Source organism: Labrus mixtus, chromosome 11 (genome assembly GCF_963584025.1).
Source record: "Labrus mixtus chromosome 11, fLabMix1.1, whole genome shotgun sequence".
Classification (NCBI taxonomy): Eukaryota; Metazoa; Chordata; class Actinopteri; order Labriformes; family Labridae; genus Labrus; species Labrus mixtus.
Window position 1 is genome coordinate 9,437,683 of NC_083622.1, and position 21,299 is coordinate 9,458,981.

General features: G+C 39.3%; 2 protein-coding genes across 2 annotated transcripts; one reads left to right on the top strand and one right to left on the bottom strand.

Annotated features, from left to right (window-relative positions):
- Window positions 1-210: 210 nt before the first annotated feature.
- rab5ab (RAB5A, member RAS oncogene family, b) lies at window positions 211-10,405 on the bottom strand. The gene is made up of 6 exons (XM_061049868.1): window positions 10,237-10,405; window positions 8,028-8,254; window positions 4,929-5,080; window positions 3,063-3,185; window positions 2,684-2,777; window positions 211-2,076 (listed from the first exon to the last, which is right to left on the bottom strand). The coding sequence occupies exons 2-6, from the start codon at window positions 8,191-8,193 to the stop codon at window positions 1,961-1,963; spliced, it is 651 nt and encodes a 216-aa protein (XP_060905851.1). The 5' UTR covers window positions 8,194-8,254; window positions 10,237-10,405; the 3' UTR covers window positions 211-1,960.
- Window positions 10,406-12,496: 2,091 nt separating this feature from the next.
- On the top strand, window positions 12,497-18,790 carry efhb (EF-hand domain family, member B). Its single transcript, XM_061049356.1, has 13 exons — window positions 12,497-12,689; window positions 12,834-12,893; window positions 13,976-14,119; window positions 14,366-14,543; window positions 14,664-14,774; window positions 14,902-15,031; window positions 15,155-15,235; window positions 15,326-15,393; window positions 15,520-15,674; window positions 15,870-16,077; window positions 16,525-16,752; window positions 18,056-18,237; window positions 18,349-18,790. Exons 1-13 carry the CDS (start codon window positions 12,624-12,626, stop codon window positions 18,493-18,495), a joined length of 1,758 nt encoding a protein of 585 aa, XP_060905339.1. The 5' UTR covers window positions 12,497-12,623; the 3' UTR covers window positions 18,496-18,790.
- The last annotated feature ends 2,509 nt before the right edge of the window (window positions 18,791-21,299 follow it).

The following is a 21,299-nucleotide window of genomic DNA, read 5'->3' on the forward strand; positions in this document are numbered from 1 at the left end:
TTTAAACATTTCTTTGAGGGCCGTGAGAACCTTGAAGCTCAGATTTGCTCCGAGTTTGTGGATGTGACTATCGTGTCAGGACCAAATAAAGAAACCCCTCAGTGACTAACAGGATATCTGGTCTAAATAAACAAACATATTCTAAGAAGATGCTAAAACAAAAAACCCTTTACATGTGATGCCACTGAGCACAAAAAGGCGGACAAGAGACCTCTTTATTGAATTTATTAAGTTGTATTCAGACACTCAAAACTGATCAGCAGCCCATCACTAGTAATGTTGTTTTACATCATTAAAATTCATTGAGCTGTAAGGTTAATGATGCTACCTGCTTATAGCCGGAGGTTAGCAGAGTCCAATACAGTCCGTCGTATAAAATCGAAGGGCAGTCATTAATTCAAACATGATCAACACTGTGCAATGCAATAAAAGTTCCTTTCAAACATGACCATGGACCATTTCTTAGAGCAAAGTAACAAGACACCAGAGAGGGATTCTGTTAATAACACTACATAGACCTGAAAAAAAAAAAAAGACCATCTTAACACCTGACCAGTTTGTGACGAGGATGGAGATCAAAATAAAATAAGCAGACCTATGTTGAACTGTACAATTGTTCAGAATCTCTAAATCATTTCCAGGAAGAAGACGACATTGCACCCCTATAACAACATTAGAGTTTTTTTTTTTTGGGTGATGATGGGAACAAGTCCAATTTTCTGTTTCTTGTCGTGTGCCGTCTGAACTCTATTCTAAAAACAAGCCCGGCCCCCTCCGCCGCCCGCCTCCCACACTCTGATGAAGGTCGCCCACATTACTGCGGTCTGACTACTGGCCTGAACAGAAACAGAGCAAATTTTACAAAGACAAGTTGTCAGAGTCGAATGTTAACAGTCTTTGCGAGCAGGTTGTTCCAACAGTCTTCAGGGTTCGCTGTTTGTTTTCTTTTTCTGAATCAGTGTCAGATTTTGACCTCTGGAGGCTTCTGTGACGGACTTTATGATACCACGACATGAAGGAATACTTAAACGTTAACATGGAAAGAAAATCACCCAACCCCTGTTCACATCCTCGTTCAGCAGCCTCTCGTTAAATCGTAGTTCCTGGTGATTCTGCTCCATGTTTTTCCAGCCCTCGAAGACTTCGTTGTGTGATATAATGTACAGATGTTTGCACATAACGGGAAGCCAGATGTGTATTTATTTTTCAGTCCTTGCCAAATGTTTTCAGACAGTTCAGTTTTTTCCAGCACTTTCCATCAGACTCCTCGGATTACGATGTCTTCTCGTGTAACAGATTCTCGGCTTCCACAACAGTCAGAAAAAAATCTGACGTCTCAAGACTGTGACAATTTGGTTTTCTCCTGATTGTGAGCACGACTCAACCTGCACACTTATTCTGTATTGCAGGACAGTCGTCGTTTATTTTCGTCGACCCTGTGAAGTGACAAATGAGGACCACACCTTCCCATCCACAGATCATTCAAAAATTCACACACAACACACTCACACGTTCACAGGTGTTTCTCTTGCTCGTCTTTCCTAAATGTGTGTGGGGGGGGGGGGGTTAGTCTTTCAACTGAAGAAGAAATAAAATGTGTTGTTTTTTAGGCGTTGTAGTGATACATGCATCCATTATACTGATATACACTTCTTAAAAAAAGTTTAAAAAAAAAAGGAAAAAGAAAAAAAGAGAACATCAACAAAAAAACAAAAAAAAAAGGTATTAGAAATGCAGCTATACAGAGTCTTTATGCTATTCCAGGGGAGTGAGGTCTGACGTCAGGAAGCCAGGGAGCCCGATGTCCAGATGTTCAGATGGGGGAGGAGGGGGGGCAGGAGGGAAGGGGTGTGTGGGTGTGTGGGTGTGTGGGTGTGTGGGTGTGTGGGTGTGTGGGTGTGTGGGTGTGTGGGTGTGTGTGTGTGTGTGTGTGGGGTGAGGATGAGCAGGAAGAGCCGGGTTAGTTACTGCAGCAGGGGCGGCTGCTGGGCTGAGCCGTCTCTGTCAGGTCCACTCCTCGGTTCCGCCCGCTGCCGGCTCCGGCCGCCTGAGGCTCGTTCTTGGGAAGCTTCTTTGCTGCAGTGACAAAGCAACAACATCAGAGATGACTTAAAGGCCTGTGTCCACTGATGCTGGATTTTGTACTCGGACCATCCGTTTTCTACACAAATCAATGCAGCTCAGTGTTTTCACCGCTCAGTGTCCTAATGGGCAGATTCCACAGGATCTGTGTGCACCACGTGCTTTACGCTGTGCACTCTGGGGCGGATCGCACACTCTCTAGTCAATGCTCATGTTAACACTTCACGCACCTCAAAGCACAAGTCTACTTTTCAACTTAGCCTGCTGCAGGCTGAATAGAGCAGATTAAACCGGACAGAAAGTCTGACAAGGAAACGCATAGAGGATCTGGTCAATTTCAAAATAAAACACAAAGTACAGACTAGCAGTTATGTTGAGCACCCCATATGCAGAGGCTATAGTCCACGTTGCAGCGAGCATGTGTTTGAATCCGACCTTTGACCTTTATTGCATGTCATCCCCCCATTCTCTCCTCCCAATATTCCCACTCACTCTTCAGCTGTCCTATCAAAAATTATAACTTTGACAAAAAAAAGAAGAGATGTGTATAATTTAAAAAATGTTAAAATGATGGTGTATAAAAGGTTCAAGAGACACCTACCGATGGCCATGAAGATCTCGTTCACGTTCATAGAGGTCTTTGCTGATGTTTCCATAAAAAGCAAGCTGTTATCGTCTGCGTACGACTGTGCATCCTGTGAAAGAGAAAGCAACACCATCATTAATTCAAATGACCTCACACGGTAACAAACACGTCTCTAGCTGTGGCAGGTGGGAAAGCACCTCACAGTTTGCACGGACAACAAACCACACGCAGAGGAGGCAAAGTGGGCGTGTACCAAGAACAAGACAGGACACACGTCTTCTTACTCTTCCAGCAGATGACCTCCAAACAGACATTGACTTAACCTTTGGTCTCTTTCTAATGAGTGTTCTGCGTCTGTTCACAGTTAATTAGCGAGGATTAAAAGAAGACAAACCTGGAAGTCCAGTGCTCTCTTGTTTGCGAGATCAGCCTTGTTCCCAGCCAGAGCTATTACAATGTTTGGACTGGCTTGTCTCTGGAGCTCTTTAACCCAGTTCTTCGCCCGCACAAATGACTCCTGGCAAACACAACAAGGGAGGAGGAGGAGGGGAAGGAGGAGGAGGAGGGTGACTCAGTTAGTGCAAATAAAAATAAGCTCCATGTGATGGAAAGATGAAGACAACCAGGTGGTCTTCTCTTCATTTCTGACTTGGCTTTTCTTATCTGTTCAAGGTGCAGAAACTCGCTTTAAAGACTGTCTGATGAAATGTGAATCAAATATCTTTAGCGTGGGTACATAATGATGAGGTAGCAGCAGTTGACATAATACAGTATAAGACTTAGATTAAGGCTATTCTGCCATGCAATCTCCTTATTCAAGACCTTGTCTTTGAAAGATTCTGTAACAAACTGAAGGATCCCTATTTTCCCTAGGTTCTCTTCAAGTGTCAGAAGGCCATGGTGGTGAGTAGATTAAAAAAAAACGACTGGTCAATCATATTTTTTATTTCTCTTCTCTAAATGATACAAAGGGTTACTGTAATTACTGTCACATATTAACTTGTCAGTTAGCCTACCACTAATGATAGCTAGCAGATGACCAGTTGCAGCAGGATTACTGTGGTGTGTGTGTGTGTGTGGTGACTGGTGTTCCTGTGTGTACATGTGTGTGTATGTTCGGGTGAGTCAACACACCCCTGTGAGGCTCTGACATGCAGACAGAAGAGGAGCAGCTACGCCAACAGCTTGATCAAATCAGCATTTCTTTTCTTTTATGTGACTATTTTACTCGCCATGTGTTGTGTGGCCCTCTGAGATCTACTTGCCGATTTGAAATAAACACAAGGTACTCGTGCCCTAATGAAAGGATAAGCGCTCGGTGAAGACATCCCTCATCCCAATTTTGCCATTATGCCCGACTGATGAGTTACATAACCTTCCCTACAGGCCATTCGTTGCCACTGCAACCAAAACAGCAAACAGCCACCTTCCACAGATCTCGGCTGTGCAGATACTACCTACTCTACCATGTGGCTACTTCTGGCCCCCACACAAGTCAACCATGTAGGATGATGGTCAGCAAGAGCCAGCCTGTTGTGAAGGTTTGATGTATGTTTGAACATGTTCTTGTGATGTGTACAAGTGTCCATTATATGCACGCATAGGTACGACAAACTGAATACAAAACAGGACTCATCGCTGATGACTCATCTTTTAGTTAGGTTAGATACTATAAAAAGGTTCTTGGTTATGGTTGACTAATACTCAGAATATCTATAATATGGAAACCACCGCTGTCACCGCATCATTGATAAGACTGTAGGATTTCTCATGAAGTTCTCCACTACTACTAATAATATACATGACGATATACGAGGGTCATGAAACAGAATGAAACATTTGTATATTTAAAAAACGGCCTTAAGCAAGTGTGGCATTCAGAGACTATTTTTATCCAACTGAGATTGGCTTATAGTTTTGAGGTTTCCGGAGCTTTTGTGGACATCCGCTCAGTCAGAATCTGCTTCACAGTCTGTGTGACAAAAAATGTCTCTTGTCTGTTGAGGTCCGCTCTGCTTGTTGTACGACTAACTAAACATCATTTAGCACGACTAAGGTATTTAAAGGTCTATGATAGGCAGCAAGTTAAAGAGAGACTTTGGTGGATCATGCATACTCAATAACAGTTACAACAGTTAGTAGTAATTTTGTCTTCTCTGCAAAGTGCATGCAAACATAGTCAGTGCTGTTCCAGTTCTGGTTGGTGACAGCAGTGCTGATAAGAGAAACTGCATGACGGAGAACTTGGCACCTGACTCACCTCATTTGTTATGTCGTACACCACAATGGCTGCCTGGGCACCTCTGTAGTACATGGGAGCCAGACTGTGGTAGCGCTCCTGACCAGCTGTGTCCCAGATTTCAAACTTGACTGTTGTGTCGTCCAAACATACTGTCTGAGTCAGGAAGGCAGCTGCGGGGGCACAAAGCAGAGAAGCCAATGACAAATGAGCCTGTCGCTACTGAACTGCACAAAATGTATGACTGTGGAGGTAAAAAAAAAAAAAAAAAATTAGAAACAAAGTTGGAAACACAGTCACAAAGAGGCGGATTACGTGGTTCACTCATTTGGAAAGGATAGTAATATCAAACATGTTCCAGACTGAACATCCAGACTCTGGTTGAGTGCTGAAGCATTGCGTATGACGGGATTAACACATTGACATATTTTTTTAAAACCTTTATTTACTCTGGTAATTCTCACTGACAGCAATGAGTCACACATCCACACCTGGACACCACCCAGGCCGGTACAACTTTACTTTTGCTCTTTTAGGGACTGACTTGCAACCTTTAAATCCTATGTTTTAAGTAAATCACTGTTCATCTAATTCCCCTCTAAAGTTATGAATTTAACAATAATCACTTTATCTTTTACCCTGCATTTCTGCCATACGGGCAGGAGGTAAAACAGGCAAAACAAGATATTTTTGGAGTTGTTATTGATTGTTCTTTTTCAACTATTTACCTGGGCAACACTGCAGCTCACTTTTCAGTGTAAGATACATATCTGATAAAGATTTTATAAGCATCCAGCAATAAAATAAAAAAAATGATGTACATAATTTGATTTTAACTTCTTGTTATTTTTGATAATTATATTCCTGTTTCTTGAGCTGTTGTGACAAAAAAATGTCCCCCATGGGGGATCAATAAAGTTTATCTTTATCTTTATCAAAGACAGTAACATGAAAATTATTAAGAGTCCAAACCTCCAACAAAGACGGACTGGAGAGATAGTGAAGTTGAAGGTTTGAAGAGAGTGACTTTCTCACTAAACTGAAGAGCAGGGAATTTTGTGCAATGTTGGGAAAAATTATTTGTCTTTGTTACATTGAGAGGTGATAACTGATCCACTGTCATATGAATGTACATGTAATTATATCAGTATAGAGATCTAGGATGTGTGGATGACCAACTATTTGTTATATCTGTGTTGTTGTTTTTAGGGCCCGACCGATATGGGATTTTTTGGCCGATGTCGATATTGGGGAGAAAAAAAAAAATTATGCCAATATATTTCTTAGATCAATGTTTAATCTGTAGAGAATAGAGATCGATAGATATAGATATGCATTCTGACATTTTATACAGTCATAATCTCAACAAAAAAGAAAATTGATTAATTTTTTGGGCTAATCAGTCGCTCCCTGCTAAGTGCTAAGGCTAGCTCTTTAACTCAGTAGAATGCCAAATGGAGCCAGTCTCACAGATGACTGGAGTAGATCCTGAAGTTTGTACTACTTCGAAATAGACTTTGAATCATGAATCCAGAATCGTTTTGAATTTGAATCAAAAATAGATTCTCAATCGAATCGTGAGACAATTGTAATCTCCAGCAATATCTCTCTTTGAACCTATTCCTCGTTTGTGACTAATACTCCAGTATGAGCATATTTTACTTTGTGTGGTACTTTGAGTCTGAAAATAGCAATGCAATGGAATGGAAGGAATTAGATTAAAACATGTCATATCCAGTGAGCAGAGCTTGTTGCCAAAGCACATTGAGTATAAGATTATGTCGATGATAACAGACTGCTCCTACATCAGCTGCAGGAAATTAGGGGAAGATGTTCAGGAATTTCCCTAATTATACCCACAACTCTGTGTATTGTTCTACTTCTTATTTGAGCATGTATTGTTTGGCAGCGTTGAAGAATTTTGATACTCATGTCCTCGGCTGTTAGTAATACTTTGTTTCATTTTGACACTGTGCTGATTATATCGTCATACATTGCATTCTCTTCACTGACGTGCGGCCTGTACTACGAAGCAGGATTTGGGGTCAGCGAGGTAACTTCAGGGTTTTCCATCCTACGAGGGGGGTTCACTTCTTACCAGGGTACATCGCCACGGTAACTTACGCTGCACACCTAACCTGTTCCGGATCAGGTTATGTTAGAGATAAGAGATCAACCCGTGGAAATCTCCACCCACTGACCAATCAGATCTTTTGATCGTGGAGCTCCTGGAGCTGATCGTGAGGGGGGAGGAGGGAGAGAGACACTTCATGTGTCCTGCATGATTTTACATGAAATAGTCCGTAAAGTTAATCATTATTTTTCCCTTACAGAGACTAAAAAAAAAGCACCGGAGCCTTTGTGTTTTTAAGATGTACAATTATGAATGGCTTCTTATAGCTTTGAATCATATTTTCATATGAATGTTTAGTGTCTCCATGCCACTCTGTTTGTTATCATCAGAGCTGCAGCTGAAATATAACTTCTCAAACTGTTACACTCGCCACATGAAAGACGCAGAGCAACACATCCATTTCAGGGAAAGAAAAAACAGGAGTTATTATCGTCAGTTCTAAGGTGAACTAACGATGGAAAAAATATATAATAAGCCGTAGTTTGGACATTAATACTCGCTGATGTTTCTTTATCTACCAATTGTCCTTCCTGCATTTGTTCCTGAAGCTGTGTAACTTTAGTCTTTGAGTGTCTTCATATTTCTAATATAGTTTGTTCAGAGTTTTTTAGATATGGCCATCTGCTGACAGCGGACGCAGTTCGGATTGTGATAGGTTAAATGAAGCTTACACCGCCCCTTTTAGGTTTACCTATCAGGTTGATAACCAGCTTTGTATGACTGTTAATCACGGTCTCTTATGTTAGTGTTATTGATGCCAGATAACCCGAAGACACTGTGGGTATGTTTAACTCGCTTCGTAGTATAGGCCCCAGGAGTCATGACTCATATCACAGATATTTGTTGTACAACTGAGACTATGAGCAGCATATTAAATCTTTATTTTAGTGTGTGATTCATCACCAGTCTCTCTCTATGACAACCAGGTTAATACAAGTACAACAGTAATAATATCTCCTGTACACAGCCACTTTACAGATCCATACCTCCAATTGTGCTCTCTTGGAATTCATGAAACTGCCCCTTGACGAAACGAAGTACGAGACTTGACTTCCCCACAGCCGACTCTCCTAAAAGCACAAGTTTGAACTGGCAGATCTTGTTGCCTGCGTTCGGCCCATTGGGTCGTGTAGCTCCGCCTCTACTTGCCATGTCACACTGTCTGGTCTCTTACTCTGCACGCTGACGTACTGTGGAAAACTGCAGAAAATACCTGAGCAGGAGGGAGAAAAAGAAAGCGCAATGTCAGAGGTTGTCATAGGACACATGCATGCACACGCACACAAGCACACACACACACATACAAAAGACAAAATAAACGCCAGGACATTGTCTTGGTGTACAGACTTGCTTTCTGTTTAATATTAAGTATATATTTTGTAGTTTATTATCTGCCACCATGAATCATGAATGTTTCAAGTGAGGTACTAAAGTTTCATGATCTAATCAGCTAAAGATTATGGTAGCAAACTCATTGTATTCTTAATATTTAAGGCATATTTAGTATTTCCTTTTGAGGTTACTGAGCCAGATGCTTCTGCTTTACATCAACATTCAGGAGAAAAGCAGCTGTTTTTTTTTACCTAAAGCACTTTTCCCGTGTTATTATTTATACATCAACAGAAGCTTATGGATTATATTCACAAAAGCAGCACCTACGGTTATTGTTGTAATAATAATGTTAACATTTAAACCCATTAAGAGTACAAACACATCTTTTTTTTAAACATGTTTTAAGGATTGCATTTTTACAAAACAAAGAGTCTTAACGAAAATAAAGAAATTCCTCCCTGTTATACATTTCCATTACAATTGCTCTCCATTCCCCTTTTGTTGGTGGTTCTTTGTCCAGCAGCAGGTATAAAGAAAACTTGAAAATCAAGTATTTTTAATACATTTCACATTACTTTATGTTAACATTGCAGAGAATAGAAACTCAATATGTAACCATTTAATTCAAACATATGGGGGATATTCATGATTTTCAACTGTATAGCTGTATGCTGTTGTTATGGCCACATTTCTTAAAAATCAAACAGTCATTATCAAGAGATAGGGAAATAACAATAGAGGACACCTTACAGTAGTTCATGTCAAACTACGTCAACAGAGTTTCAAATTACCAGCCACACTGTGTCACTCTCTCCTAACAATAGCAGGTTGCTAACCATAATTATTAAAGCAAAATAAAGGGGAGAGAGGTATGGCAAAAACATACAAAGGTGTCTTAGATACAGTCCTAAGAGAGAGAGACAGTGTCGTTAAATCTAAACTCTTTTAGCTGCCAGAGTGTCTCACCTTTATCAACTTTAAGAAATGAGAGAAAAGTACACCAACTGGTGTAGAGGTGAAAATCTCTGCTTCAAGCATTGTGTTGTTTGAGACATGGTTTCAAAAGGGGGATAAGTATGACGCAAATATGTGAAATAACATGTGACATAATCTATCAAGGTTAAATTAGACTTGTTTTTTTAATCTTACCTCCCGGGCTCTATGAGGTGACTAACAACAACTACACAACAACAGCTTCTTTTGTAACCTTCACATTTCTCATTCCCAGCAAACAAGTGAGCACAGGAGCATTCAGGCCCGAGAATAATGTCTGAAATCGCGTTACGACACACAGGTAACCACAAATAACCTGTTATGTTGTTGTTGTTGTTGACTAGCTGGAATTAGCAGAGTAACGACAGCTAGCGTTAGCAACACAGCTAACTCGTCTGTTCAAAACGTCTAGACCAAAACAAATCCTCCTCTGTTATTCATTTAAAACGTAATTTGCGTTACTTTAACTTTTAACTGGGTGGCATCGTAAATGTCAAGCTCCTAAACACTACATCTGACATTTTTTTTATGACGTTTTGAGAATACCAAAACACAGATGATGCAGTTTTGGGTGTGTACAGCTAATGACAGCTAGCTAGCGTTAGCAACATAACGCTAATTTGTTTGGCATTATCCGACAGTTGACTAAATAGAGTCGCAGATGTTGGCTGCAATTAATGTTTGTTATTGTATACGTATTAATGATTTATTAATGACCTCTGATGCGAAAATTCACCAGCTGTACTACGTCAACTTACTGTGCTAACTAGCTCGGCCCTTCCAGTGTGTGCTAGCTGTGGTTAGCTACATGGGTCTGGCTAGCGCATCGGGAGGAGCCCTCTGAGAGAGCCGCTAATATTAACCACTCACCTACGAAAAGGAGGAAGCTATGTGTCTCTCCAGGCAAAGAACCGCAGCACTTCACAATGTGTCGGATATCCACTCAGCTCCTGTGGCGTTTGATTTCATAAGGCTCCGTGATGTCCCTCTCCCACTTCTTTCAACTTCCCTTTTCGCATTGTACGAACGATGATGACAGATCGTATGACTGGAATTGACAATCCGCCTACGTCATGGTGCGACGGACCAATCATATTCGAGGATTTATTCCCAATTTACCTTTCCAGGGAAATTACTAATATAACCCATTTGAGAATGAAAGTAAACAATGCTTATTGTTGGAGCTATTTAATTGGGGTTAGAATTAGTTTTTGTATTTAGTTTACTAATATTTGAGTGGTGTTGTTTATTTAATTATTCTACACGTTTTCTTGACCACAAAGCACACAACTTAATAACTAGACTCAGTAAAAGTATAGATACACCTGGTCAAATATTATTCCAATACAATTGAAAGCTGCTCAGTCAAATAAGTACTTGAGTAAAAGTACTGGATAACTTGCTTTCAAACTACTTCATCTTGAAACATTTTAGTATTTTCACAATGCATGAGTGCAGTCAAAAATACACGAGTTTGCTACCTTGTGTTTATTTATAAAACATTATTTATATTTTTTAAACTCACATACTACAGATTTCCATATTTGCTGCTCCAACATGAAAGGAAGAATCATAGGAACAACCTAAAATAACTGAAGAGTAGGGAAAATATCAGCCAGGCTTTACACATTGAGAGAAAAATCTCATTTTCTCATCATCATTATCATTACCAACACTAAATGATCAGAGTTATGCTTGCTCTGTGTTTGTATTTAATTGGGGTTAGAATTAGTTTTTGTATTTAGTTTACTAATATTTGGGTGGTGTTGTTTATTTAATTATTCTACACGTTTTCTTTATTTAGAAAATATTTTGGGTAACGTTTTCTTTTTTGCTAGTTATTTGTTTAGTAAATTGAGTTTTGTATTAGTATTTTTGTTAGGTATTTGGGTAATACTGTGGGCAGATTATTTAAGTAAGAGGCAGGTGGAGGACCAGCATGCACCTGGGTGGGCCTATTGTTTTTTTCTTTTCGTTTTTTTTTCGATTTCTTCGTTCTTTTGTTTGTTTTCCTCAAATAAACCAGCAAAATACCACAGCTCTTGCATGGACATTGGGTTTCTTTTGCCTGCGTACATTACATCCCCATGGTGCATCAGTGGTCATTTGATTATTTTTGATATTAGTTTATCTAGATGTTTTTTGTTGTTTTTTGGACAAATAGCCACTACACTTATCTTCTATAAAACTGATATCTTAGAATAGTGAGTTCCTTAACAAAACATAGATAGATAGATAGATAGATAATTAAAACAAAATAATAATAAATACAGAGCAAATAAACCCTAACAACTATTCATAAAAATGAAATAAAATACAGATATTTATACATCCATAATTTAGCCTAAAATTACTTCTAAGTCTCAAATAAAGAAAAACTAAATTAGACAAGATTGTATAACTGAATTTAAACAATTTTTTGTAAACATACTTTGCAAGAGGGCAGAGGTGTCAATGTGCAAAACAATAATCACAGTTGCAAATGTGCAGTATACATTGTAGAGTTGTGCAAATGCAGTGATTACATATTTTAAAGTGCAAATTAAGAGTGCTGACATGTTATCTGCTGATACTATGGCCAGATGTTATAATGAGCAGATACACTAACTAAGTGCTATTTGTGCAAGGTTAATGTGAAACCTTTACAGGAGCAGAACAGGTTACAATTTTAAATAGACACAGACGTTCAGATGGCAGTTCTCTATATACAATGTATTTCTATAATTATTGTTGAAACTATTGAATTAGTAATTATTACTAGTAATTACTATGATTGATATAGGCTATTATTTTTTACAATATGACAATATTATCCCATTCATGCCAATAAAGTTTACTGAATTTTTCAAAGCATTCAGCAGGATACTTGATAAGAAAGATGAGATTCACTGTGACGTAGTTGCGTGGATTATTAAAAAAAAAAAAAAAAAGATTGTATTCGCCATTTCTGCGATGAACTTTTAATTTTAGTCACACATATAGAACAAATCAAATTCCTGATTATTCCTATCAGCTTGCCCGGTGTAATATTAGAAATAAAAAGTATTTAAAAACAGCTTTAACCGCATTTTGAATTGAACTGACTGATGTTGCTAGGCAACTAAACCCCAAACAGTCAGGTGCCCGTTTCTCCAGCGTCCAGTGAAAGAGTTTGGAGCAGGTAGCTAGCAATAAAGTGGATTTAAATTTTCCCAAGGTACGACAGACGGCTGTTTAAAGCAGAAGACAACGACCAAAGCTACCTTAGTGAATTTACGATGAATACGACCGACAGACATACTTGTTACCACCTGAAAAATGCGGTTATCTGTCCAAACATACCGGTAAGTCAACTCTGAGTTAACTAGCTAACACTGCGTTAGTTTAGCGTTAATCCTTGTAGCTAACTTTCAGTAAACTTCTTTTCCCCAGCGGATATACTGTACTGGGCACTGGATACTAAACCTAATGTTTTTTTTTCACACCAGGCTGGAAAACTAAAACCTTTAGGAGACACTGCCAATGTCTGCTTACAAGAAATTGCGAGGGTAAGACCATTTTGTTGAGATATATGTGCTAAGTGATGTGTTTAAATCATACTACTATCAGTGGTGGACAGAGCACACAACTTAATAACTAGACTCAGTAAAAGTATAGATACACCTGGTCAAATATTATTCCAATACAATTGAAAGCTGCTCAGTCAAATAAGTACTTGAGTAAAAGTACTGGATAACTTGCTTTCAGACTACTTCATCTTGAAACATTTTTGTATTTTCACAATGCATGAGTGCAGTCAAAAATACACGAGTTTGCTACCTTATGTTTATTTATAAAACATTATTTACATTTTTTAAACTCACATACTACAGATTTCCATATTTGCTGCTCCAACATAAAAGGAAGAATCATAGGAACAACCTAAAATAACTGAAGAGTAGGGAAAATATCAGCCAGGCTTTACACATTGAGAGAAAAATCTTATTTCAAACACAGGCTTAAGATATGGTTGGTGCTCCTGTGGAGAATCTTCATCCTGCTCTGCTGTAGCTATCATTACCAACACTAAATGATCAGAGTTACGCTTCATGTTCCACCATGAACAGGTACGACATCACTACTTAGACAAACCACAGGCCGAACTACACAAACACAGTTTATTTGTCTTTTGGATCAGGTTTTAAAATTAGTTTTTTAAAACTCATCACTTCAGAGACCTCAGAGCAAAAGTAGCGAGAAACGAGAACGTTCATAGAAATGTAGTAGGGTAAAAGTGTTATGTTGCGGGAGCCAGTAGCCTAGTGGTTAGTGCGACCCATGTATGGAGTCTATAGTCCTCCAAGCGGCCCGGGTTCAAATCTGATCCTTTTGCTCCTTTCCTGCATGTCGTTCACCACTCTCTTTCTCCCCGATTTCTGACTCCATCCACTGTCCTATCTCTCTAATAAAGACATAAAAAAGCCCCAAAACAAACAAAACTATTAAGTTACCCCAAAAAATAATACTTAAGGAGAGTACAGATACTAAAAACATGTACAACTGGATGGAAGGTCATAATGTGCAGCAGCAGACAGTTTTAAAAGGTGCGTGTTTATTCTCAATGATCTATCAATATTTTTTTAATTTCCAGCCCCCTACGCCACCAGTGGTAAGGAAATTTCGCAACAGCACCCAACCAAAACCAGGAGCTATCCGAGTGCACCAAGGGAAGGCAAATGATCCAGATGTGGCAAGCACCCTTGTCCACGGCATCAGCACCAAATCTTGCCTCAGTGTGAGTACCACATTAATAATACACTCAACATATTTGGGTAAAAGAGGCATAAAGGAAGGTTTTTAAGACCACTGATCTGGTGGGTTGATATATTCTAGATGATTACAGATCAATCACTAACATCTCTGTTTGGTGATGATATTTTGGGCTCTCAGAACCTTTGTCCTTCCTAACCTGAATAATTAATTATTGCCTGTGTGCATTTAAGTTTATCTACTCACATATTATTTCTGTTTTACTTTATAGGGCAGCAGCTTGCTAAATCCACCCCAAAAGACCTTGTTCCAACAGAAATTGCAAGAGCTCAGTGAGACAGGTTACACCTCTAATAAAAAAGCACCATTGGGGAGGTCAGACGTTTCTCTTGTTGGACTTCCCAGCTGGTATAACAACGAAACTACATTTGGTGTGAAAATAGTAAAAGGTACAGAATGTTTATTTTAAAAAAGATAATAGACTTAAGTTTGGTAACATGAACAGAAAGTATTAATCAAATCAGAACAAGTCCTCTCTGTACTTAAGAATCCTGTTGCTTTTGGTCCAGGGCCAGATGTGGGAGAGATAATTCACCCTTCAACAACAACTGAGGAGGTGGAGGAGAAAGCTCAGGTGGGACATGAGTCCTACATACGGAGCCACAACGCCTATTTTGTCGGTAAGAAAATCAGATATTTTATCATGCACAATGCCCTTACTGTAACTACCATCTACCTTTTGGGGGATTATTTTGGTCATTATAAATCTGCTTGTCACTCCCACCACAATCAAATGTTCATGTTCAGGTGAGAGGATTGATAGGAACTATGACTGGAGTCGCTACAGCAAAGACAGAAGGTTCGGGATCCTCACACCTCATTTCAAAGACGGAAGGGATACTTGCAAAACTCTTCGCTGGCTGGGGGAGTCACAGAAGTAAGACCTCAAATAAGTGCTTTGTTTTTAATCTCCCAAACACTATGTAGTCATTCATTGCATTTCTCACCTTAGAAAAACCTAATCTTACCTGACATTTCCGTTATATTTAATTTTGAACAGGTTTTACAATCCAACGACTGTTTGGATGAGATCTGGAAACAGGGAAAAGATGATGGCAGCCATTGGGCAAACAAACAAAATGTGAGCATCAGTTAAACTTCTTCTGTCCAATTATTTGACCTCGGATATTTAATAGCTATAGTTTAACTTCATTAATTTCTATGTTTTCAGGGAAGGAAAAAGCTTGAGTGCACCACCAGATCAACCCCATGGAAACCTCATACCAGTGGATGAAATAGGTTAAATTGAAAATATTCCCTCCTGGGTTACATATTGGAACACATGTTGTGTCCTTGAAAACAGACAAACTAAATTAAGCCGAGGGGCAAGTTATAAAAATAAAATTTTGCCTGTTTTCTGTGAAGGAGTTGGAGAGTTGATCCACTCAGCAGAGCCTGGCCAGTACACAAGAGGCCGAGATCGACAGCGCAGCTTGGTCAACGCAGTGCGATACCACCTCAAGACAGCCAACTTCCAAAACTTCCCCTCCCTGCTGGAGGCGTTTAGTCATTATGACAGGGTACGGCTGGAGTCACTACAGGCTGATAATCAAAGGAACCAGAGCACAGTCCTTTCTCATATTTTATATCTTTATATCAGACAAAGCACAAGTGTAACTAAAACTTGTAACAATGAAACAATAATTCTTCTATAGTTACAAACTTAAACATACCACATAACATGTTCTTGTGTCTGTCTTTATGCTAATCAATAGAAAGGCAAAGGGATGATTGACAAAGAGGACCTGCAGGCAGTGTGCAGTCAGTTCCAGTTGGGTGTGAGTGAGCCGGTTATAGATGACCTGATGGACTACTGCGACCTAGACAGAGATGGACAAATCAACTTCCTGGAGTTTGCAAATTTCCTCAACTGGAAGGACACGATGCCTATCAAAAGTCATGGACAACTCTACAAGACAAATGGTCAGTTGACGCTTTGTAATAAATCTATTTATTTACTGAGGTTCCTGGTAACCCTAGAGAGTAGGGGGTGGGAATCCCGGAAAATCAGTTTATGTCCTCATACATTTTTTCATTAAATTATTGGTATTTGGGACCGGCTTCATGAAGATTGCATCACACAAGTCTGGGTGATGATATATTGCCATTCAAATATTTGGTCCCACCCCTCCTAGAGAGTAGAGAGGGTGTGCTTTTCAAGAATTACTCTGCGAATAAGTCACACTTTTAAGCATTCATTTCTTCTGCTGGATTGAAAAACTGGATGGGTCATTTTATGGTGTTTCAGACAACATCACTGACATCAGGCTTGGGAAGAAAAAGCCAAAGTTTTCAAGTCATGGCAGCTCAAGTGAATGCAGGTGGATGCATTTTCTGGATTTCTTTTTGTGTTTCTTTTTTCTCCTGCAGAGCGTCAGACCAGCTGGGCTCCAGCAAACATAGAGAGGAAGAAGTCATCAGAATCAGCACAGCCTTCTTCCTCTGAGGTCTTGGTTAAGCCTGAGGACCTGGAGCCTGTCCAGCCAGGAACCTCACTGAAGACCCTCAAGACTCTGAGGCGACCCAGGGTAGTCACAGACCACTTTAGGACGTCCTCCTCCCTCATCGGGTCTTCCAGTGATGGCCGGTTGGCATCAAGTAAGTCAGACATGTGTGATGTGATTATTAGTAGGATACTCATACAGGTTAGTATTCCTTGCTACACGTTTGTGTTTTAGAACTGATTTTTAAAAAGTCTTCTAAAATCTAAAAAGCTTATCTGTGGGCGACAACATAAAACATTTGCTGCCAGATTGTGCACACAGAGCTAACTCTGTCACTTTTGGTAACCATCCCAGAACAGTTGAATACAAACTGAAGGATAAAAGTGCATTGTGAAATACTCTGTAATTATTTAAAGCCAATAAGTAAAAGTGTAGGCATTGAAACACAGAAGCAGAAAACATATGCTCTCCTGCTCAGTGTGTAAAACTTTTAGTCATACCTCTGCTTCCTGTAGTGAAAGTAGTACATGACATAAATGTGATTTAAATGCGCTGATGGAGGAAAGATGAAGTAAAAAGGAAACAGTATTATGCAGAAAAGAGGTGAGGTCAACGATGAAATAACCAAGAACAGATTAAGGCAAACATACAAACCAATCAGCAAACACTCTTGCACAACAAATTTAAAATCACTCCTGAAAACTTCTAGAAAATGTGCGTACAGGAAGCCTCTGAAATCTTCCTGAGTTACCTGTTCACATATTCACCTCACAGTGGGAGACTTTCACCATCGTAAGGGGGGGGGGGGGGGGGGGGGGGGGGTCTCAGGGGGCACACTTTGATGCAAAAGGACATGATGGAAATGATGGACAGCTTTTTCCTTTATGTCAATGCTACGTGTAAATGTAGTAATAACGAAAGAGAAGAGAAAAATTCTGGTGAATAGAAATGACGATGAAGCAGCTTCTTTGTGTGAACAAAAATTGCACAGGTCACCAACTGGAGGTGAAAGGTGTGTGATATGAACATCAAGCCCACAGCCCCTGCCCCCGCCTCGAATTTTCCTCAATATTTCCAGCTGCATTCTCACATAAGCTCACTCCAATGTCTTGCAGAAATTGTACTGGGGTGCTGGAAGGAAAAATTCTGGATAAAGTCAGGGTGAACAATGTGGCTGTTTGCATTTACACACAAAGTTTTTACACACCAAGTAAATGAGGAGTTCAGGAGTTTTGTGCATGTGTGAAAGCAGCTGTAGAGTCTGAAATAAGTCTTGGTCATATAAACTTAAACAAACTTGAATTTCTTCTTGAGGAACTAACACCCTCATTTCTTTTGCAACACACCTTTTTTAGGACATTTTTTATTTGATATGCTTTAGTTTATTTTCCCTTCTTATGATAAATGTTTTAAGTTTCATAACATCTTTCCTCATCATGTGGTCTGTCTTAACAAAGGCAGCCGTACCTATGGGCTCCCGTCCATGCGGTCCGACCTTCCTGCTCCCCGCATAAAGAGAGTTAGTGATACGACCAACTACGGTGACACATCCACTGCCAGAGATCTCCTTTATCCATCAGTTCATGCCAGTCAGGGTGTTTATGAGGAGCACCTCGTCTGTCCTCGCACAAAAACAGAGGTATGTTCTAGTGAGGGAAAAGCAGTTAACCTAAACATCAGTCAGATTCACTGTGAGTAAAATATGTTTTATTGGAATAATTAAAGGATTCTCACACTCTCATCGTCATAGATCGCAGAGATTTTCAAGAATGTGGGTGTGACTCTGTCTGAGGAGACATTTGAAGAGGCCTGGAAGCTGGCGTCCATGAAGCATCCTTCAGGGGAGGTTTGTGTCGAGGACTTCCATAACGTACTCAAAGAAATAAAAGCAATGTGATGCTCAATAGGTGTTGACCAGCACAGTGTTTCCTCCACACAGTTAATATTTCAGTCCAGACAATATCCGCTTCGTTCAGAAAAAAGATAAAGTTCCACAGTATTTTCAGGTAGTGCAAATGTAACGAGATAAAGAAGTACGAGATTCAGCTGGTGTTACATTTAAGATGATGTTCAGCACTTATGTTCGAGTAAACATTTATCTGAAGTACATCCATGATCTAAAATCTCACTCTACACTACAATAACAGCAAAGACAGGTAAAGCCAATTCCTAAATCTAAATCTCAACCTTTTTTTTATTTTTTTTTAATCACATGCATGTGTGAGATTGACTCATTTGAAATCCAGAAGGTGACCTTTTTTTAAATTTCATACACTTACTGTATCATGACTGTGGTGATTTATCTGCTGAAACAAAACAAACAGAATGACACGGCATTAAAACTTCAACAAGAATGAACAAATTCAATCAGTCTTTTTATTTTTATTTTATAACAGTTGTTTCTTTCAGGTGGGAGGATGAAAGTATTTTTGGATGTTATTTCTGTCATCTCTGATGTACGTCGCTTTGGATAAAAGTGTCTGCTAAGTGAATTGTAGAATTTCATTAAGGTAAAATGGCAGGGTAAGGTACGTTTCTTTGTATTGAACCAATTAATACAACTGTATGGGGCTGCAGAAAAAGCATTTAAAACCAGACATTAAGAACACGTTCAATTTATATTTAAAATAACTAAAACAGACCAACAATAAATTAACTGAACTGTAAAGACAAAAACAAAACTGCAAAGTATGCTTAGAAAGCTAGAGTTGAAGAGATGCAGACTCACTTTATTGAAAATGTTCAGTAAAAATAACGGTTTGAGCCCAATTTAAACAGGTGTCAGGTATTCAAGAATGATGTTTTACAGGTGAGGAGCATAGAAACTGAAGGCTTCTTTTAAAGGCCTGTTTGCCTAGTAGAGCACCCAATCAGAGTGTTTTATAAAGAAAAAACCCTGTACTGTACCTGCAACACTATCTGAAATAAATAGTGTTGTAATAATTGACAGAGACTGACATCCCTCTTCCTGCATCTTATCCCATCTCTCCCCCTATCCCTTTCCAAGCCCGGCGCAGTCTAGGCATGTGAAGACTGTTTCGTCATGAGCCGGGGATCCGGCCGATTAATAAGGCAGTTTTTTCTTACCACTGTAACTTTTGCTGCTTTGCTAAAGTGCTCATGATGGATAGGCCGGATCTTTGTAACATAGCAATAAGTAAGGTCTTTTACCTGCTTTTTGTAACATAACAATGAGTAAGGTCTTTTACCTGCTTTTTGTAACATAACAATGAGTAAGGTCTTTTTTCCTGCTCTTTTGTAATGTTAACAGACAAAGAGTAAGGTATTTTACCTGCTTCTTGTAAAGTGTCTCGAGATAACACTTGTTATGAGTTGACGCTATACAAATAAAAATTGATTGATTGATTGATTGATTGATTTCTCAGTGGGCATCAGGTTGCTCCGCTGTGATGTTGTGATGCAGAATCACACCACTTCTTGAGCTTTATAACCATCATTTTGAACAGCAGCAAAGCTCTTGTTTGCATGATCACATGCAGAGTATCGATTTTGCACATCAGAGAGGAGAAACATTTCAACTAACCTTGAACAGGTTTATATTATTTTATCTAGCAGGGGGCACATCAGCAGGCGGGGTAATGACCCAAACACATGTAGTGGTATTGGAAATATATGTGTTCATTATTGGCATAATGACTTCTGGGTTTTGAGCTTACAGATTTTTCAGTCTTCACTTATTTCTCACACAGGGTGAGAGAGAGCAAAAGAAAAACACAGCTCCTTTCCAACAGAGACCGCCTCGTCACAGGACATTTAAAGTGAACTGTCTGTTTTTCCCCCTTTTACGTCTGTAAGTGAATCATTTTCTATGTAGAAAGATAAGAATAGATTTCATGAATTTACATGGCTCATTAGTGTTGTCAACTTGTCACTTTTCTTACGGTGGAAGCTTCTCATCTTTTATTAGTTCACCTAAGCTGCTGTGACACAGTGTGAGATCTTTAGTTAATTAAACTGGATTATATTGTCACTGCTGGTGTGACTCTTTGAATGCTGACAAAACACATAAGTAAATACAAAGAGGTTTACTTTATTTGTTCTGTCAGAGTTTTTGATTTTCGAGCATGTTTATCATATTCTAGTAATCCAACTTGAAATGGCAGTGTGACAGAGATTGCACAATTGTTGCACGGTTTCTTAGAGCTCATACACGCATAGACGTACAAAACAGACTCACACTTTCAAAGAGGTAAGAGGAATTGTGTGCATCGGCCTCGCTAACAGGATTAATGGAACAGGTTGGCATGGAACGGCGTCGAATCATCAACACGTCGGAAAATTGTGAATAAAAAAATCATTAGCTTTTTTTTTTCACATTCAGCACGGTTTTTTTTCTTGTTTTCATTAAACCTAATGATCGTCACGCGTGTTTAATTAATGTGCTCTCATCATACCCGTGTGCTTATTGACATGTGCTAAGCTAACCACACTCGTTTAATCTCATTATGACTCAGACGCTCCGCTGGAACCAAAAGAAACAAATAGAAAAAACCCACACAAACTTCCACACGCCGAATAATAATGCAGCAAAAATGAGGATAATCCTTATTAATCATCGTGCATGAATAAGGACCCGATAATGACAGAATCCTGTTTGTCAGATATCAGTATTTATATTTCTAGCTTTAACAAAAAAGTCTGATGCACAGACGAGATGCCTGCCATGACTCGATGTTTTTC

Excerpts from the sequence above, each read along its gene's own strand:
- rab5ab (XM_061049868.1), bottom strand. The coding sequence starts at position 8,193 with ATGGCAAGTAGAGGCGGAGCTACACGACCCAATGGGCCGAACGCAGGC. Across the intron at positions 3,186-4,928 it reads TGTACGACATAACAAATGAG|GAGTCATTTGTGCGGGCGAA; the intron begins GTGAGTCAGGTG and ends TGTGTTTGCCAG. Across the intron at positions 2,778-3,062 it reads AGAGAGCACTGGACTTCCAG|GATGCACAGTCGTACGCAGA; the intron begins GTTTGTCTTCTT and ends TCTCTTTCACAG.
- efhb (XM_061049356.1), top strand. The coding sequence starts at position 12,624 with ATGAATACGACCGACAGACATACTTGTTACCACCTGAAAAATGCGGTT. Across the intron at positions 15,236-15,325 it reads ATTGGGCAAACAAACAAAAT|GGAAGGAAAAAGCTTGAGTG; the intron begins GTGAGCATCAGT and ends CTATGTTTTCAG. Across the intron at positions 15,675-15,869 it reads CGTTTAGTCATTATGACAGG|AAAGGCAAAGGGATGATTGA; the intron begins GTACGGCTGGAG and ends GCTAATCAATAG.